The sequence below is a fragment of the Drosophila ananassae genome, chromosome XR (genome assembly GCF_017639315.1).
Source record: "Drosophila ananassae strain 14024-0371.13 chromosome XR, ASM1763931v2, whole genome shotgun sequence".
NCBI classification, from domain to species: domain Eukaryota; kingdom Metazoa; phylum Arthropoda; class Insecta; order Diptera; family Drosophilidae; genus Drosophila; species Drosophila ananassae.
Genome location: NC_057932.1, coordinates 10,876,922 through 10,897,602, shown reverse-complemented (window position 1 = coordinate 10,897,602; position 20,681 = coordinate 10,876,922). Strand labels below are relative to the sequence as shown.

The 20,681-nt window shown below is 38.4% G+C and overlaps 2 protein-coding genes across 14 annotated transcripts in view; one reads left to right on the top strand and one right to left on the bottom strand.

Annotated features, from left to right (window-relative positions):
• Positions 1–11,570, bottom strand: part of LOC6504270 (Ca(2+)/calmodulin-responsive adenylate cyclase) — a 57,496-nt gene extending 45,926 nt beyond the window's left edge. For all 12 annotated transcript variants that reach the window (XM_032452969.2, XM_032452971.2, XM_032452974.2 and 9 more), the window contains exon 1: positions 11,467–11,570. The gene's annotated coding sequence lies outside the window, so the exon portion shown is untranslated. The remainder of the gene's footprint in view (positions 1–11,466) is intronic.
• Positions 11,571–13,810: 2,240 nt separating this feature from the next.
• On the top strand, positions 13,811–19,802 carry LOC6504247 (SH3 domain-binding protein 5). 2 transcript variants are annotated; one of them, XM_014903709.3, is made up of 6 exons: positions 13,811–14,134; positions 14,216–14,278; positions 14,364–14,782; positions 16,126–16,200; positions 16,275–17,507; positions 18,946–19,802. In XM_014903709.3, the coding sequence occupies exons 1-6, from the start codon at positions 14,093–14,095 to the stop codon at positions 19,181–19,183; spliced, it is 2,070 nt and encodes a 689-aa protein (XP_014759195.1). In that variant the 5' UTR covers positions 13,811–14,092; the 3' UTR covers positions 19,184–19,802. The 2 variants fall into 2 exon arrangements, with proteins under 2 accessions (XP_014759195.1, XP_014759196.1); XM_014903710.3 differs by lacking the exon at positions 16,126–16,200 and having other exon boundaries at positions 13,813–14,134.
• The last annotated feature ends 879 nt before the right edge of the window (positions 19,803–20,681 follow it).

Here is a 20,681-nt window from a genome sequence, read left to right as displayed (position 1 = left end):
TTCTAATTAGTACTTTAAGATACAGTAGTTAGATGTTCGAGCTGGAGCTATTCGAGCACTGAATTCGAGTCCAGTCGTTAAACTTTAAACTCAAAACCATCCTCATCCTCAAAAAGACTGAATAACTTGAAATTCGTGAAATAACTCAGCTTATCGAAATAACTAGAATAAATGAAAACTACAAAATTGGATTTTGTTTGGCAAAAAAACAACAACAAAAATCGAAATTCGCATCACTTTGATTCAAATGTCTACCATTTCCCCATTTTCAATCCAATACTCTAATATTCCAGATCATTCCGTGCATGCAAGTATCTAGAAAGATATAACTTGTTTAAAGAATCCAATAACCCGGAATCGTGGGTGAAGTTTGAGAAAAATATTTTTCATGATTTTGGAAATAGTTTATGAAAGAAATAATGAAGCAATCGTCGTGAAACAGCGGATAAATTTAAAGGAAGTACTTCGAAAAATATTAACAACATTTTTTTAAAAATAAAAATATTACAAAATGGCGGACGTGTGGCGTACGTGGCACAGCGCTCCGATCTTTGAGTTTCTCTCTTAGGGACACGCTGGAGCTTCGTCATTCAGAAATAAAAAAAAAGAATCATTGATTTTCATTACAAGTGGATAGGATTATCTACTATTTAAACCAAAAAATGTAAATATTGTTTAATAAAATAAATTTAATAAAATAAAAAATAATAATAATAATAAAAATAATATAATAATAAAAAAAACTTTTTGAATAGAAAAGCAGGTTTAGGAAGATAATTCCATACTGACGACCATAATTTTTCATTCACTCTGATATGTGGCAAGGTTTCCGCTTCCATAAGGAAGAAAAAAAATGAAAGAAGGAAAAGGAGCCGTCTAAAGTTTAACATATTTAAGTTGTATGTATTAAGTATGTATTAATGTATTAAGTTTAAAAGATACATATAAAAAGATAAATTTTCTAATTAGATTTTAATCTGTTATTATCTTTAAACTATTTTAGGTTTAAAATTTAATTTTGAAAAAATTGACAAACTATTTTTTAAATTTTTATTATGTATGTATAAAAAAAGTTGTTTTTTATTACCATTTTGGTGATGCAATAGAGGGTTAAGTTCATAAAGTTTTAATATTACAGTGACATATTCCTCTCTTACATGCGCGATTTGAGGCACTTGGAGGTGGAATTCAAACTTAAATTTTTTGCCTAACTGTACAAATATTTACATATGTACAATATAAACTATTTTGTAAAGCACAAATTGTTAAAAACAAATAGTTGGTCAACAAATTTCGATCATTCGAAATTTGCAACTCTTAAGGGGGGATATACTACAAGTATAATTTATACTGTACTCACTAGTAATTATATACTGCTTGCTTGAAAAATCATGAAAAAGGAGCATTATCCTAATATTTTGGAGACCAATCTCCCAGGCTCCCGGGACAATTGTGCTTAGCCCATTGAAGAAATCATTTTCCAACAAAATAAAGACCCCAAGCACACGGCTAAAATCGAAGAAAATTGGCTAAGAAACCGAAGATTTCAGATTATGCAGTGGCCAGCTCAGAGCCCGGATTCGAATCCGATTGAAAATCTAGGGGATCTGCTAAAAAAAAAAGACTGGCAAAGTACGATATTGTACCGAAGGGCTCTGGGGAACTGTGGGTCAGGATAGGAACAAAATGTAAAAATATTTCAAACAAAATGTTGCAGAATTTTGTCGAAAGTATGCCTAGGCGCATTAAAAGTGTCATTAAAGCTAAGGGTCTGTGAACAAAGTACTAATATTGTTAATATGGGAAAGACCACGAAAAAGCACAAACGTCCAAAAGCATACATGGATTTTTTTTAAATAAAAAATAATATGAATATGTTTTTTTTATGTATAGTAGAAATGAAAAGGGATTATTGGCAAAAAGAAATTTTGGCGATTAATAAACTTTTACCGCTTTTATAACACTTTGAACTCAGAAGTGACAAATATGTGCTCACCACTGTGTATCCCCCCCTAAGAGTTGAAAGCACACTCTCCACTAGACTGAATATCAAAACATCAACAGTCATTAGCGAATCACACAACTCTGCACTTGCCCGCCGCGCAAAATCATAATCAGCTTCCACACTTTGTATGCAAGATACTCTACAAGATACAGATACTTCGTACGTACGAGCGTAGCTCAGACACTGGCTGGCCATTCATCTCAAACCGACTCAAGACTGTAGACTGTAGACTCTAGAGGCCAGAACTCAAAGACGTTCGTCCGGCCGGCCGGCTGTCCGCCAGTTTCTTGTCAGGGTTGCCAGCGTGAGTTCATTTTAATTGCCGGCGCATTCCGTTGTTCGCACAGAGGCGCAGTTCAGTTACTCGCCGTCTATGTTTGGAGAGTCGGAGTGGAGTGGACAGCGATCGGGTTCTTGGGCAGTGCTGGAGCAAATGATTCGCTTCGCGGCGGGTCTGAAATCATTCGTTGGTCCCTTGGACTTCTCCTAGTACTACTACCACTCTGGAGGGGACATTTTTAAAGACAGTTTTGAGGGCTTTTTTAAAAGTTACTCCAATAACCAATCTGGAGGCTTCATTTTCGGTTAAATAATTCTGAAACTATTTGAAACATCTTGAAAATATGACTTCTCCAGAATCATACAACAACTATAAGGCATTCTTGAATTCCAGAATAAAGTCCTTCAACAAAATGACTTTGACAAAATAATTGTTGACTAACACTAAAAACAGTGTTGACTAACAAGTGCTTTGTTAACCCTTAAGGGGTTATATACAGTCAGGATTTTCAAAAAATCGATTTTTTTTTTTTTGCATTTTCTTAAAGAATATATATTTCTCTGTTGTGAAAAAAATTTTTATGAAGATTCGAGAAATATTTCCCAAGTTACAGACAAAACTAGAAAAAATTTTTAACTCAATGTAAGCTGTTTGTGAAACTTTAAAATCGTTTTTCTCAAAACTATGTTTCTCAAATCGGTGAACACGATTTCTCGAAAACCACTGAACCGATTTAGCTCTAATTTTCACACAAAATTAATAACTACTTTTTGCTGTCTTTAATCGAAGATCTTTTAAATAAAATTAAAATTATAATTTAAATCAACATTTGAAGTCGATTTTTTTTCCATAAAAATGAACTTTTTTTTTTGGAAGCTGCCATTTTGTCAAAAAGTGATATTTTTTTAATTCCTTCGATTAAGGACTACATTTTTTAATATACTAAAATCATCTTTTTGAATTTTTGATTTCCGATGATTCTGCAAATAGTTATTATGTTCACCGCGAGACACTTTTTCTTCGAAGACCATTGGGAGATAAGCTGCAGAGGCCAAAGGAAATAATATTTTTACAGATATAATATATTTTTTTAAACTTTAAAATATGTAAAATAATATAGAAAAAAATTCAACTTTAATAAATAAATATTTCCTTGAAAAAAAAAATACCCAAAAACTGCATTTTTTTGACCGCCTGACTGTATATAACCCCTTAAGCCTAGTCTTAGGGTTAACCCTCAAACCTAAAGCATCAGATCGACAGAATTTGTTATTCAGCTTTGAAAAAGATAAAAAATAAGAAAAGAAAAAAATTTTTAATATGCTAAAAAAACCTATGGTTTTACAGCCAAGTTGTTGAGAAACACCATTCGATACCAGTTCCATGAACAAATTGTGGGATGCAGTTAAAAGGTGTTTAAGGAAAAGTTTTACTCGCAAAAGGTATTTAAAAATATAGGTAATTCGCAACATTGTCTATTTTTAAATCCAAATTGAAATTAGTTTGTCAACAAGCACACCAGATTGGTAGTAGAAACGTAGGTTAACTTTTTTGCTCTTCAAACATGTTTTTCGATCTGATTACTAAGCTTTGGACGGCGCTATAATACTATAATAAAAAGACTAAAAAATACTATAATATAAGAATGTTCTTTTTAATTGTTCTCCATATGTTTCTGTAATTTAATTTCCTTGCTTTTGAACAGATAATTTTTTGTCTAAAATAAATTCTATTTTTAGAATAGAACGCTTTTGCATCTCTCTCTACAAGATGTACATATAGGTAGATATCTGATGCAATTCTTTTACTATAATCTTTATTAATCAGGAACGATAATCATGAGTTTTATTTAAATCACAAAATAATGCTTATTCTCTGAGCGAAAAAATCTACAATCTACAAATCTACAAAATAACAAGTTCCCTACTTTTCCTTAAATCCAAAATTAAAAAATGCTATGATTCTTTCTACTGATTTCGATTAGGAAAAAACATATCTTCCATAGAAACATTTTTGGCGATACTAATTTACAAGTTTTTTTTCAGTTTTTTCTCATTTGTAAAGGTGGGTGAAAGTGTGATCGCGAAAAAATCATGGTGTTATCTTGTACCTCCATACTTGTTCTAAGGATGCAATCAAATATTCAAAAGTTTTCCAACAGCCTGCTATCTTGAATTGAGTGATATTTTTGTGATTAAAAAATAAAAATCAAAAATGATCATAATTTACGGACTCCGATAGTAATAATTATACCACGCTCATTTGGATTGTGGCTTCGCCTCCATAAATTGTACTCCTGGTATCAGTTTGCAACAAAAGTAGAAACAAAGTCATTCGCACACAGAAAGGGTTAAAATTCGCGTTCGAATCAGTTTTTGCTTTGCAACACTGGATGCTACCGGAATTAAAATTCAACTATAGAGGATATATGTAGATATATGTAGGTAGACAACGATGAGACTGCCTTATAGCTATTGTATCATGATTACGTTTGAAACAAGTGCTTTGCTTCAGAAAAAATAGCTAACTAAACTAAATAATAAAACTTCTTAGATACTTTATTTTAATGATTGAAAATACCTGATTAAAATACCTAAAAACTGATCATAGAATTGTGATGTTATGGATTAGTTAATACTAATTACAAGCACTCTCCCCTGGCTCCCCGATGAGACAACTTTGTAGCTATTGTATCATAGTTTCGATGGAATTGCCTTCAGAAACAAGTGCCAATTAGACTAGCGCTCGCTGCTGAAGTATTTTTCATTACAAGTGATCGAAAAAGCAAAGACTGATCGCAGAATTATGCTGTTATGAATCAGTTATAATGCTAATTACAAGCACTCTCCACCGGCTTCCAACCCAATCCACCTTCGGCTCTGCCGGTCCCCTTGAGCCAGTCGGCATGCCATGATTTAATTAAAGCTCGTAGAAACCCAGCGATTTCTTGAGCGGCGCTTAGCCGACTTTGTCGCGATCGACGTTTGGCGTTTGCCGTTTGCCGCTTGGCGGTTGGCGGCGAACAAATTAATTTTTGCGCCTACATACACTAATTGACTCGCGCATTGGCGTTGCTCTGATCCGCAGCGGCGATTAGTAATCCGCTCATAAAGCGCTTTTCATCTCTGCGGGCCGACCGCCCACGCCGCCCGGAAGACAGAGGCCTGGCCGAGACACGACTTGACCTACAAATGTCTGAGGAGCGATAAGCACATAGGTGGCACCCTCGTTTCTGCCCCAAAGCGGCACTGCAATGAGAAGAAAGCCCATTTGTTTTAGTCCCGGGACATTCATACCCTTTTTATAAGTTATTTTTAACAAATATGTACTATATACTCCTCTTTACTATACACTCTATACTCTATATTGTACACTCTATCTATACTCTATACAGTATTCTGAATCCTTTATGAACAGAAAATTGTTTATCTAAAATAAATAATATTATTCTATATTCTATTATAGTCTATATTGTATACTCCTATTCTATATATTAATCTATACCCTGTACTCTCTACTCTATAAACTCTACACTTTATACTCTATAATATTATTAAAATATACTTCATATCGATGACTTATTAGTACTATAGATATATACACTGCGTTGTAACTTTGCCCTTAACTTAATACACCAGAACTGATTGGATGTGTCTTAGGAACTTGGATCTAAAAAATAAGAAAAATAAGAAAAGCTTAATTAAAGCAGCAATTGAAAGGGGAAGTTTGCTGTATTGATTGTAAATACGGAGTGCGGTCAGTGTCTGTTGATTTCTTGGACGATCGAGGATTAAACTTTCAACAATTAGTAATACAAGTATTCTGATAGATTCTGATAATAAGCCTACCTTCTCCAAGAGAACCGGGTATGAATGCTACAGCGTCTCAAGGAATTCTTTGCATGGACAGATCCCTGTCTTTCACCTCCAGAGCCCTCTAGCTCTACTACCCAATACCCCCACACACTTAACCAGGGTATGGCAACGAGGTTGGGGCAGGTCAGGGCGGCGGCACATGGAACAGAAGCGGATCAAGTGTCCACGTGAGAACAGTCACACTCACACTCGAGCACTGGCACGCAGCTCGGCAAACAGTTAATTAGAAATCAATTGAAATACACAAACGTATGTATGTATATGTGTCTGCTGGTAATTGGCAAACAGCGGCGGGTGCTGGCGGGTGGAGGGCGGACTGGAAACTGCAACTGCCACTGCCACTGCCACTGCAGTTGTCAACTGAGGCTGCTCACTGGCTGCCAGCAGCCGGCCGGCCAGCCAACAATTGGATGTGGCATGCAAACCGCGGCCAGTCGAGAACCAGTTTTCGCCACTGCCACTGCCCCAGCCACTCCTCCCTACCCCTGCCCCTATCCCCAAACACTTTTTTTTACTTTCGGTTTGATTCTAAAACCCATCTATTCGCAAAAGTCTAATTTATAGTTTTAAAAAATGAAATTATTAAACGAATTAGTCAAGATGAAGCCTGAAAAGCTGTGCAAGATGTGTCCTTTCCCAGAGGATCTTCAGGATCTCTACAAATGCTAGAACTTGCAAGTACTCTTGATATTTTTAAAGAAACCTTTTTTTAGAACCTTTTGGTTCGGTCTGCCAAGGAATCAAAAGAGATACGAACATTAACTTGTCCTGTGAAAGAATATTTTATAAATAAAATAATCTATATACATACAATATATATAATCTATATAATCTAGATTATAAATAAAATAATCTGTAAATAGTTTATATCCTTGGACAGCTGTAGGAAAGAAGTTTTAGAGAAAGGGTAGTTCGAATGTTGTTTTTTTAAATAAAAATTCATATTATTAAATACTGATGGCGTACAGTATCTTCAAAGAACACCTAAATAAACTTACCTACTAATTAAACCTACCCCCGTAAATTAGACTGTTCAATTAACAACCATCAACCATCCTAAACTATATCTCAAAATATCCTCACAAACAATGAGTTATATGATCGGAGAAGTCGTCTTCAGCAATTCCAATATTCAAAGCGAATATATTTTTCAGATAAACCTATTTAATCTACTACTTCTTAGGATAAAGATAAAGATATCGTCATTCAATTTCATTGAACCCAATCGAATTGAGCCAAGCACTCCCAGCGCCCAAAGGCAAATAATTCTTTATCTCCAGATTAGAAGAACAATTTAGTGAATCATTTTAAATTCTAAAATGCCAAAATATCAAAACAAACAAAGATGAAAATTAAATTTAAACGCATATCAATAAAACATAATTAAATATTAATATGTAGGTAGTTCATTTGCAGATACTTTTAAACAAAATTTTAACCAAAAAGCTAACTTTTCCGTTCCATTGTTTAGTCTAGGGATGAATTCGAAATAAAGTAATATTTTATGTTAACACCTTATTGTTGGCATCAACTTTTTTGACTTATTTATGCCCGATTTTTTAGTTAAAAAGTGAAAAACGCAGGAATGTCCTTGATTACGGATTTCTGATCAATGTCCTGCACATTTTCCTTTAGGTTCTGAGGATAAAGCACCTATATTTATTTCAGATTTTATTGCAGACTAATATTAATAATAATAATAATAACCGTAAAAATAAATTAAAGACAGTGAGAGCATAATAGTAATTGAATAATAGTCTTAAATAAAAGTGGGTCTATCTTTCAAGTCTTTTTTATGAATTTTAGGCTCACACTTGTCAACTAAAAAAGACTCGATGACTGTGAAGTGAATTCTTCAAAGAAAGCTCCAACCGCACTTGTAGATTTGCTTTCTGGGGAGCCAAGTGGATGGCACCAATTCAGAAACTGGCAATTGTTTATAAACAGAGGGCTAGTGAAGCGGAAAAGGTGCAACCACTTGGGGAAAGTTTACAAGATTAGTGCTTGTCCTTCACTTGATCCCAGAACACCTTGAAGTCAAGCTCAACATTAGCTTACTGGGGTGTAGGGGTTTCCAGTGGAAACTTTCCACAATTTAAATTTAAAACATTTAAATAAATGACTAAATGGACAAATATATTTTATTTTATTCCAGAAGAATTTTTATCTCCAGAACCTCCAGAATTTTTAGCTCCATAACTACTATAAAGGGACAAGTCTTAAACTTTTTTACGCATTTGTTTAAATGTTTTTTAAAATTATGCCAAATCGATTAATTACGAATCGATTATTCAACGATAATTTTAATTTTGGATTTTAGATATTTTTAGATTTTAGATTATATAGCGTTCAATTAACATAAGCCTTACAAGTATTGGAAGCAATAGCCGTGTTTGTTTATATTTATTCATAAATTTGTTGGTTTTTCAAAAAAAAAAAATATAAAAAATTCTCATTTTTCCATGCCCTCTAAAGGGGGTTTCCCGTGTGATGGTCCCAAGAACACGATTTTTTTCATAAATTGATTTCTCAACATGTTTGTGTTTTTGTTTATAACGCGTTTTTGGAAAATTCGCAGTCGAGCGCTGAAAATGAAGTCTTTAAAATGTATGTCAGTGTTTGTCAAGTTTAAGTTAAGTTTGTCTCAAAACATTGTTTTCAGAACTTTCCTCCATCGTAACTCCAAACGGCTATACCGAATGGCCTTTGCAGAGAACAAATCAAAGAAACTAGAATAAATAAAAAATTTAAAAAAAAATTGCTATAAACACTCTTTACACTTTACACACTTTAATATTAAATTCGTAACTTTCTAAAAGTACCATTACCTGAGATGGCTTAAAATTGTTAATTAAAGCGTTTAGTTGAAATATATTGAAAAATAATATGTATCTAATATATATCTACTATATATTTACTATACTATCTATATATTTGAGAAAAAAAAATAAAAAAAAAAAACTGCATGAACCCCCTGATAAATTACAACTCATTTCATTTGAAGGCCAAGAACATTGTCGGTTTTAACAAATTATAGAAATACAAGTTATTTGAATTATAAACTTAATAAATTTTAAACTTTCTTTGCAAAAAAAAGCCAAAAGCTAATCAGTCCCTCCTTTACTCTTCCGCCTTCAAGAAAGTATCAAAAGCTGTGGGAAGTGGTGCTATTGTTATTTCGAGTCTGCTTCAGTCTGCCAATGACACACCCGCCCCCGCCCCCGCCCACGCCCACGCCCAGGCCCAACACCCTGCTTGCCACTTGCACTTTTGCCACCAGACCAGTTCCCAAGACCATTTTGTGCAATTTAGAGGCGACTCACTCTTGCGCAGCTCCGGAACTGATACCAGGCCGGTAATACTATGCGGGTCGGTGTATGGGGATGGGGCCTGGGAGTGGCGTAGGGGGGCTTCATTCTGCCCTCGAACCGAAGCGCAGTGCAGGCCACATGCTCCCCAACATCACGCAGCGACGCACAATTAGACAAGAACTTGAAAACTTAGTAAGCAAGAATGCGTAAGGTTAGCGCGAGGCCAAGCCGAAGTTCCTATGCCCTCTAGTTTTTTGTATTCTATTTGCAAGGCATTCAAGAACCTAACAGCTATTTAAGGGGTTAACCGCAGCTGCCAGACCTAAAAAGGGCCTTTTTAAATGCAAGTTGCTGTTTACTCTGGCTAGTGCTGGCTAGTTCAGAAAGATAAGGAATATTTACTTTTGATTATATGTATACCTATGTATGTATTTTAATAAATATTTAAATTTAAATATTTAAAAATTATTTTTTTTATTCAAATGCCGGAACTTGGCAAACAAAATTTCGTTCTTCTTTCGTTCTTCCGTTCATTTTTCAACTAAATTGCATAAAAATAAAAAGTAACATAGTAATTTCAATTAAAATTGTTTAAGATATCTTAAAAAAATGTGTAAAAATTTGAGATCAATCGTTTTCAAGAGGTTATGAGAAAACAGGGTTTTGAGGCGAGGTTCCTCCGCAAAACATGTTTTTGTAAATAACTTTTATTCATATTACAAAAAATAGTTAAATAATAATATAAGTTCTGACTACAGAGACACATTTTCAAATAAAACTGCGTTTGGTTTATGTTCGTGATGTTCGTTATGTTTCTGGTATTTTTTTTTAACAAATACATATAAAGTTTTTTGAATATTGTTGGAGGAGCCTCTTTCGTCGCTAAATTCTCTATATATGTTGTTTGAGTAATTAAATTTGCCTTAAAGTTTAAAAACAAAAACATTTACAAATAACAAATTTTTAGAGCTTTATTATTTAACATTTTATATATTATTAAATTATTTACAATTATAAATATATTTTACGTATTATTTTAATTTTGTAACTTTATATTCCTAAATATATGAATATTCAAAAAATTTAAATTAAAAAAATTGATTTTTTGAAGATCCTAACCGCGTGTAACCCCTTAAGGAGCACATAAGTATAGGAGCTCTATAGTCTCTACAACTATCTGTAACTCTATAATGAAGGAATAGAATTAAACAATTAAAAACAAGAAAAATATGAAACTTTGTTCCCCATAGATTTCCACCCTTTTAAAGCTGGAAGTGTCTCCTAATAATGCCTTTCTTGTGGCGTTCTCGCTCGGTTGACAAAAGGGCTTTGGCTTTCGGGGGGAGCCACTTGGCCCACATTCTTGAACTCTGGAGGTGAACTGCGCCCCGAGTGGCCTTTTTGGGGCAAACAGCATAATTTTAATTGCGCGTTTAGCGGCCAAGAAGGGGTAAGTGCATTTAAATGGCCAAAAATTCAAATTCCATGGTCCTTGGCAGTAACAGCCTCGAACTTGAAGGAGTCTTGGTTGGAAAAGCCACTGATTTCCCAATATTTGCGTCAAATAACTGCTAAAAATGCACGATTTAATTTGTGACGTTTGTTCAGGCATTCATGTGCGTTTGAGGCTCAGTTACGTCACAAGTTCGACCCTAAACACATACTTTTAATTGAAGAGTGTCTGGATTTGTTTTTTTTTTTGAAACCTAGGAAGAGGCACGTTCTCGAACCATTGGATTGCAGTTGCATGAATGAAAAATAGCTCCAAAAGTGATTCATCGGGAGGGGAAAAATTTCCGTTTTGGCCCGAATGGGTTTTGGCCAAAAGAAGACGCTAGTCCTCGTACGAAAAGCCAGCTGGCAGGCCCAGCCACTCCAAGTGTGAATTACGAATTCATGAGGGAAGAAGACAGTTCCCTGGGGAAGGGACTTTCCCGATTGAGGTTGAAGTTGAAGTTTAAGTGGGAGGGGGAAAGAGATACAACTAAGACTTACCAGAAAGCACCGACGTCGTTTCTGGTTCTAGTTACTGGAGCTGTTGTTGTAGTTGTTGCTTTTGTTGGTAGTGCAGGAGATTGGTAGAGATACGGAGAAGACGGCCTGTGAAAGATACAGATAAGAAGAGGGAAAGAGAGGGATAGAGAAGAGTTGGCATGGGGGAGGGAGCGAGTTAACCGTAATTAAGTGTTTGGCTTTCGAACAAACATTAGCTGGGGGGAGGGGTGGGGGAGCTGCAGCTTGCAGCTGAGACACTCATGCATTCGCTTTTCCGGCCCTCTCTCGGCATCGGCTTTCCCCAACTTCGAACTTTGTTTATGGCGACAAGTTCGTGACTTCGGTGATTGGGAACCGGGGGGAGCTCAGTTTGAGAGTAGGGAATAAACTTGACAGCAAAGAACGTTAAACTTTGGAGCAAAAAATGTTGATTTCGCACGCATTCTCGGCCGAAACGTAAACATTGCTAGGATCCGGCCCCCAGGACAGATGCGAGGCGGAACAGAAGCTTCGGCTGCCAATACCGTTATTGATTTTTTGCGAAGCTTGTTTTGGAAACTGAGTCTGCTTCTTGCTCTGCTGCTGCGACAAAGACTGCCACAAGACGTGTGGCAAGCCCAAGTGCATGGCAGCTCATGCACATGCCGCAGGAGGGCGGGGGGGCAAGACTGAAGGAGGAGAGAGAGCGAGAGGCAAGAGAGCTGGGAGAGAAGAGGAAAAGCCGAAAAGGCCTCAACCAAAACGAGTTAAGAAGCAAACAACGGCCAAGACAATGCGTCGCAGGCCAAGAGAAGATAAAGCCAGCAGCAGAAAGAACATCCACAGCCGCAGTCGCAGTTGCAACAACAACTACAACAACTACCAGCCAGTCGGGCGTTTTCTTCTGCTGTATTTTATTTGATTTAAATTTTTTTTTTGGAAAACCTCGAGCTGGACTTGAAATTTACTTTCCTTTCAAAAGCTGCGGCTGGTGGTCAGTTACCCAATCTCTCAGATAGTCGGAGCTGCCTTCTTTGCGCGCGCGCATTTCCTGAAAAGGGGCAGAGCAGCGGAAGGGGCCAAGGCACACACAGAAAACTTTATTTTTGTTTTAAAAGAACTGGGTACCACAAAAAAAATAAAAAAAACTTCACAACAGGCACGACGCGTTTGTATTATTGTGTTATTTAACGGCTTTTCGACGCGACAACTCCACTGCGTTGCGACCGCTCCACCCAGTTCGCCAGTTCGGTGCGGTTCCGATTGGTCCAATTCAGTCCAATTTGGCTTCAGTTGGTCTGTTTTCTATTCTCAACGAGTTGCAGTCACAGCGCGCGACTGCTTGCGCTTGCCCGGTTCGTACTTAACCGCCCGGTTCGCTTTGTCGCTTGGTTCGCGAAGGAGGCGCAGACAGACGCTGCCACTGTGTGGCCGTAGGCTGTCACGCCAATTTGCCAGCTTCCCAAATTACTGGCGGTATTTTTTCATATACCATAGCTGCATCCCACTTTGGTCCGCAAATTAAACGCGCCATGTAACCAGCTCCATTTTATTATTCTTTCAAAAAAACACCGATGATATAGAAAAACCATATTTACAAATGTTGTTGTTAATAGCTACGAAAAAATTTACAAATAACCAAACATAAATGAATATTATGCATAATGTCTGTAATAACAGTTACTAAATAACAGTTCTGTGCACTTCAATGTTCTATTTTAAACGACTTTTTTTTGAAAAACGGACTGATTTTCAAAAAAATTCGGAAAAAACGTGTCTCTTGAAATGTTTTTTAAATATTTATTTGAAATTTTTTCTGCTTGGTCACTCTAACAGGGTGCTCGTTGAAATTAACAGGGTGGTTATTCATGGTATATTATTATATTTTTAGTATATATCAAAGATAATATTTAGATTATATTTATTAATATATCAAAGATAATATTTAGACTTTTTCGGGTCTAAAATTCTGATTATAAAATCTTAACAAAATATTAAATTATTCATTCAACATATTAATGTTATAATTTTTGGAACTATTTTTCCCGTATTCAAAATTCCAAAATCGACTAACAACTTCTTACTAACTAACAAATTTTTGTCTGAGTAAAAGTCGCCAGGTTGTTATAGCGATTCGACTATTATCTAACATTTGCCCGTTTTTAAATTCAAATTTACCGCCCACTTTGTGTTATCGGCAGCCTCAGATTTAAGCTTGAGTAGAAACTGCTGGTTTATCGATATCACACGGTGGACCATCTGGCTTTGGCTATTTGTATTTATTGAAATTATTTTAAGGATTTAACCATATTCTTTATACAACGATAAAAACACAAAAAAATGTAACTGATTGTGCCCATCTGCTGCAAAAACAACAGAAACGCGCTTGTCAGCTGTCGCACCCGAGCTTTCAGCTGGCTAAAAGCTTTGTGCGCGATTGCCATGGAAGAGCTTTCGGAAGCAATCAAACGCTGACTTAATTCTGCTCTTGATTGCCTCCGTGTGCAAATGAATCAAATTGGCAACAGCAATTGACTTCTCGAATCGGTGCAGTGCTCCATTGGGTTCCGGCATGCAAGTGCCCATCTCCGGCAGGCAGGGAAAACTGTGAATACCTCGAGGAACACCTATCAGCGCCCACGCAGCAATGTCAACAGAGAGCAACACGCCCGTGGATCCGAGGGTGCAGGTACGTAGGAGGTGCATGGCCATGTGTACCTCGCCATGTCTATTGGCGTGATAACCCAGCTAACCCCATGGAGAACCGCAGGTCGAGCTGGAGAAGCTGAACTCGGCAACGGACAACATCAATCGGTACGAGGTGGAGCTCGACGTAAGTGGCGACTATTGATTTTTCCCCCCCATCGAACATTGACCCGATTCTCAAATCAAAAATCCCAACTCCCAATCTCCCCAAGGAGGCCAAGTGCGAGTTCAAGCGCCTGCTGGCGGAGAGCGTGGTGCGGATCAAGGCCTCCGCCCACAAGCTGGGAAACTCCATCGACGCCGCCAAGCCCTACTACGAGTCCCGCATCTACGCCGCCCAGCTGGCTAAGGAGACGCAGCAGGCTGCCGCTAACCACGAGAAGGCCAAGTCCATCCATGCTGCTGCCAAGGAGATGGTCTACCTGGCCGAGCAGGGCCTGGGCGAGAAGGCCACGCTGGACACCGCCTGCCAGGAGATGCTCAGCCACGCAGCCAGCAAAGTGAACCAGTCCCAGCTGGAGGTCACTGACACCCGGAACACCCTCAAGATGTGTCAGCTGAAGCTGGAGGTGGCCAACAACAGGGTCGGCAAGCTGCAAGGCCAACTGAAGCAGGCCCTGCGCGCCTCCAGGTGAGCTCCTAGGTTCCTTCCCGAGACTCTTCTCCTATTCGGTTTTCGTTTTTAATCAACTACCTTTCTAGAACTTATTTAAACTAAAGTTATTTATATTCTGTTTTATGTTTATTTTTTAATTATTTATTTTGCGTAGAGCCAGTATGCAGTACCTGTTCTATTATTTTGAACTCAAAAAATGGAGATAGGAGCACTGTAGTTTAAAGCCACAAATAAGTACTTTCCCAGCTGGAATCTATCACTTTTTTGTATAACTTCATTTTACGTGGAATGAGTGATTTTGGTTGTGGTTAATTTTAATGCTGATCCCTGCAGTCTCAAAGATAAGTGGTTTCTGACAGGCACCTCCAACCTATCTGACACAGATCCACATCACAAGCACAGGATTCTGCCTGGGATGTCGGTATTCCATCTTGACCCCCAAGACTCATCTTTGAATTTTTGGAAAGTTCGTTTTTATACCCTTGCAGAGGGTATTATAATTTTGGTCAAAAGTGTGCAACGCAGTGAAGGAGACATCTCCGACCCTGTAAAGCATATATATTCTTGATCAGGATCACCTCCTGAGTCGATATAAGCATGTCCGTCTGTCTGTTTCTACGCAAATTAGTCTCTCAGTTTTAAAGCTATCGAGTTGAAACTTTGCACACATCCTTCTTTCCTTTGCAGGCAGTATATAAGTCGGAACGGCCGGGATCGGTCGACTATATCCTATAGCTACCATATAACTGATTGATCGGAAATGCTATAACTTCGTTGTTTTTAAAGTTAGAGGGATGGGAGTTTCAGTGGCTTCCTCTTTGGGTTAAATAATTCGATATGCCAAATTTCATAAGGATCGGCCAACTATATACGATCCGCTATATATCTAATAATATAAGATGCGTGTCGCCACCTAGCGGACTGCGACTCAACTGCAAGGGTATATCAACTTCGGCTCCGCCCGAAGTTAGCTTTCCTTTCTTGTTAAGTTTCAACTTGTTTAATTTTCATGAATTGAATAGAAACTGAAAATTAAATCCTTTATCTTAATTTATCACTCTAATTACATGATAAATGATAAAGAGCAGATTTATTAACGCGATTGAATGAGTTTTCGTATTAGTTTTTGAGAGAAAAATTAATAAGTAATTGCTAATAGTATTTGATGACGGAAAGTGAAACAGATCCACAGACTTTCAGGTTTCGATCGATTTAACTTTATTTTAAATTTTTGTCAAGTCCTTTAGTTAACCCCTTACTTACTGTTTTTAATTTCTGATTATATTTGGTTGTCTTGTTTATTTTCATGGTGGATTTGGCTCTTCTTTCGTTGGCTCTTTGCGGTTTTGTTTGTTTAGATTGCAGCTCAAGAGCAGTTTACTATTATTGAGATATTTTAGCATAATGCACGCTTTGTATTGTACACTATGTTCGTGAGTATGGCCCCGCACGAGCCGGTTCATGCTGATCCACTAACCGGCCATTTCCGCTCCAAACTTGCCCGCAGGCCCTACTACGAGACACGAGCGAACTACAACGGACTCCTGAAGGCACAGAAGACGCGTATCAACGAGCTGGAGGCGAAGGTCAGTGCGGCGAAGCTCACCTACAACGAGGCGCTGAAGAACCTCGAGCAGATCTCCGAGGACATCCACCGGCAGCGCCAGCAGCGGAACAACCTGCTCAACTACGAAGCCATGCTCCGGCAGGTCGACGCCGTCGACGCACTGACAACGTGCCTCAAGCCTGATTCGGATGTGTCCGCTTTGGCACGGGACGGGGAGGTGGAGCCGGAGGAGGAGGAAGAATACCTGCGCATGCCGGAGCGCCTGGGCGGCAGTGCGGCCACTTCGCCCCGCCAGTCGCGCTCCGATCCGCACGACTGTCCACACTTGCTGTCGGACTTCGATGCGGTGCTCACCTTTCCGCAGAAGTTGGCGGGCGGGATGCATAAGTCAGCCAGTACCAGTGCAACGGACCGGGAGTCCGGGTTGTTCTCGGCCCATGCCCAGGGACTGCACGCCGCCTACGAGGTCAAGCTGGGCTCCCAGGCTGACAGTGGTTCCCTAGAATCTGCCTCTGTCTCTGCCTCCGGCTCGGTGTCTGGCGCGGCAGCCCCGGTGGACAACGACATCGAGCAGTGGACGGAGATCCGATTGTCCCACTCGGACAGCACCAGCTCCAGCTACTCGAACCAGTCGCTGTTGGACCAGCATGGCCTGGACTGTGCGACAGGCGGCGGGCTCGGCAGTTTCGGGCAAGGCCGGAGTCACTTTGACGCGGACAGCCAGTCGCAGCACTCAACCTCCTCGTCGGACGAGCCCAAGCGCAAGGTGACGTGCACCACGATATTCCAGGATGACAACGGTGGCATCGGCGGCTCCGGTGGCCAACAGATGAGCCGGAAGGCGAGCCTGAGCCAGTGGCTGTCCCGCTCCAACAGCTTCAAGAGCGGCGGTCGGCGTCAGAGTCTGGATCTGCTGATCGACGCCGGTGATAAGGTGAAGGACGTGTTTAGCTATGGATTCCAGAAGGTGGGACGCACCCTGGAGCGGCGGAACAGCGAGTCGGAGGTGGCCGGCGAGGGCGGCGCAGAGGGTGAAGCTCTGCTAGGCGGCGGCACTGTGGCTGCCATGACGCTATCCAGTGGCAGTGGTGGAACTACCGGCGGAGGCGGTCCTCCTGGAGGCGGAGGAGGAGCCAGCAGCTCCAGCGGCGGTGACTTTTTCCTCTTCAGCAGGTCAGTAAACAGTGGCGGGGAGAGCAGTGGTGGTAGCGGTGGCAATGGCGGTGGCGGTGGCGGTGGCGGTGGCAGCGGCGGTGGTCGCAGTCTGCTCAACTCACTGCAGAGCCGCCTGACCCGGCTCATTTGAGCCATAAAGAATTAGCCACAGACAAGAATAGCAAGCAACTTAGAAACCTACCAACTTAGCAACCAACCAACCACCCCACCCACTCAACCAACGACGCTCATCCAGATCCAGCGCGAACTTTGCACCCATCTATCCACCAAATAATTGTACTGCAACTACAACAGCCACATCAACTACAACCGCAAAATTTCAAATCGAAATCAATTGGCTGGTTTAATTTGGTCTCTGCTTTTGCTACTTTGATTCTCATAATTATATCTTCCACTACTAACTGCAACATCAACTACTACTACTTAGTACTACTCCAACAACAACAATAACAACCAGAACAACAACAACAACAACTACAAAAATTAACTACAATAATAATTATAATAATAATAATAATAATAACAACATCAGCACGAACGCACACTCGCTTTAACCAAAAATTCTGTATGTACTGCTCAAAACGAAAATTCAAATCCGAAAGTATCTGTTGTGATTTAAATGCTCATTTTGTGTGTCTTATGATTTTGAATCATGCTTTGACATTCTGGCTCGCTATTTTCATTCATTATTCGTACGTATCTTGGCCTATCATGCATATAGGTGTTTTCAATACCCGGTGCTTTTACTTCTACTTCTAGTTAATTTCTTGATACATTTAATATTTTCTAATAACGGTACACAAAGCTTAAATTGGTAATTTTTTGTTTAGCATTAGGACTTCAATGGTCAGGATAATCTAAACATTTATTTATTTTATTTTATGGAAGCGAGCTAGGCACTAACTTCAGTTTATAACAAGACAATTTAGTTTTAGTTTTAGATAAAATATCTATTATCAGAGTTACATATGTGTTTTTAAATCTTAAATATAAGAAGATTAAGTTCTGCAGCATGTCTTAAAAAAATGCTTTCTATGTTCATTTGTGCTTCTTATTTATATATTATATTACTCGATGTTATTGAAAGAATAGTTCTAAAAACTGTGTGTTTCCAAGTTTTTTTCAAACTTTAAATTATCAATGCAAAGATATAATTTTACAGGCCTATGTTTTCCGAAAACATAAGCCCATCTTTAGAATATTTTCGGCAATTTCTATAGCATTAGGTCAGCGATTAGAGGTTATTGACTTGTCGCACCAATCGAAGGACCTAAAACTATCAGTATTTGATGTTTTAACACCAACTTGTTACTAACTTAACCTATGTTTCTGTTTTATCCAATCGCTGTCTTCTCGCCGATCACTGTCGTCTAAGCTTTGTGTTTCGCAATTTTTTACCAAAGAGTACCTACATTATAATATACAAACATTGCAGATCGTCAGAACCCAAAGAACTGTTGTCCGATGAGCAGGTCGAGAACTTACTGTTAAATCACACTGTGGACGAAAACGGTGTCATTATAGTGGAGGAACTCAAGTCGCCAACGACCATAACTACACACCAATTCCAGCAATATTCCAGCAAAGACAAGCAACATCCACAGAAGCAGCAACATCAGAAAAACCAGCAGCAACAGAAGGCGCTAAACGTGGGAGGGGCTCTGCTGTTTTAACCCTAACGTTTAATCCATCTGGACACTGGCCCACTAGGAAGAGGCCTCCTTCACACCCACACCCTACACTTACACGTTCACCTACAGCTACACCACAAACATAGCAATATTTTACTCTATGAGTACTCTTGCGAAAAGCACCTAGTCGGAAGCGTAGCGTACATATCATTGGAAACATCAACCCCAGACCCAGACGTCGTGGGGAACTATTAATTGTTAAGCAGCGGGAGCTGTTATAACTTATATGTGCAATAATTTAGTTTTTTTAGAGGCTTACAAGCGACTTGCATAACTTTATGCTGTTGACAAACATAATTAAAAGCTAGTCATGAAACGAAAATCAGTAGACTTAGTGTGTTAGTTAAACATTCAATGAGACCCACAAATACTTCAGATTGTACAAAAAATAATGTTAATGTGGCGTGCGCAGGAATCAAGTATGCAGACGGGACACTTGGGATCCTATCTTAATCGCAATTGTTAAGGAATTTTACAAATTAAAGTACTTTATCCATTGTCCTCGTAACCCTCAACAACTCTTGTGCGTATGTCACAAAATGTTAAATATAAAATATTAATACTAATACCTGCATACAATTACATGAATAGTATTTAATAATATAATTGTTGTTTTCATTGGGAGAAGGGGAGTCTGCGTGCCAGGAGTGCCTGGAATGTCACCCAAAAGGCACTGAAGCCTATATTTTCAATCTAGGTCACTTGAAAGGCCACAAACTGGCAGAGGAAATACAGGAATGCGCTTCTAAGAACAAATGGTGTGGCTATTACACCCCGTGATAAAGTGAATCATTAAGATTATATGAAAAACAGGCTTGGCAAAACAAAACAACACCTTTATACACCTATCGTCGAGATTTCTTCCAAAGTTTTCATTTTACAACCAAAGTTGACTCATTTTACGACGTTTGAACCATAAAAAATTTTGGTAAGTTGTTTGAAGATGTATTCGAAAATCAATTCGTTATTTATTGAACATTATAAATTTCTGTATTTGAAAAATAAAAAGAGGGTCTTTTCAGCATTTGCACTAATAAAATGTCAATCGCCCTAGGCCATCATTTTCCAGTTGCTTAGTTTTTAATAAATTTCTAAAAATTTTTTTTTTATAAAAAGCCAAAAAAAAAAAATCATAAAATTGATAAGGAACTTTAAGTAAGTAAAGTAAGTTAGTAAGTCTGATAAGTAGACCTCGGAATTTGCATATTCTCTTATTTTTTATCCATTTTATTCCAAATTTTTCATTTAGATATTATATTTTTCAAATATTAGAATTTTAAATACATACAAAAAATGCTAAATATATGCAATAAATATGCAAAAAAATTATAAATATATTTAATTTATAAATATCGGTTAATATAAAAAAAACATGTGGATAATGTAACGTAAAATATAAAAATCTACGAAATCTGTAAAGCTTAACTGAACCAGCTGAATCTGCAAGAGGTTTGTTTTGAACATGGAAGTAGTTCTAGAC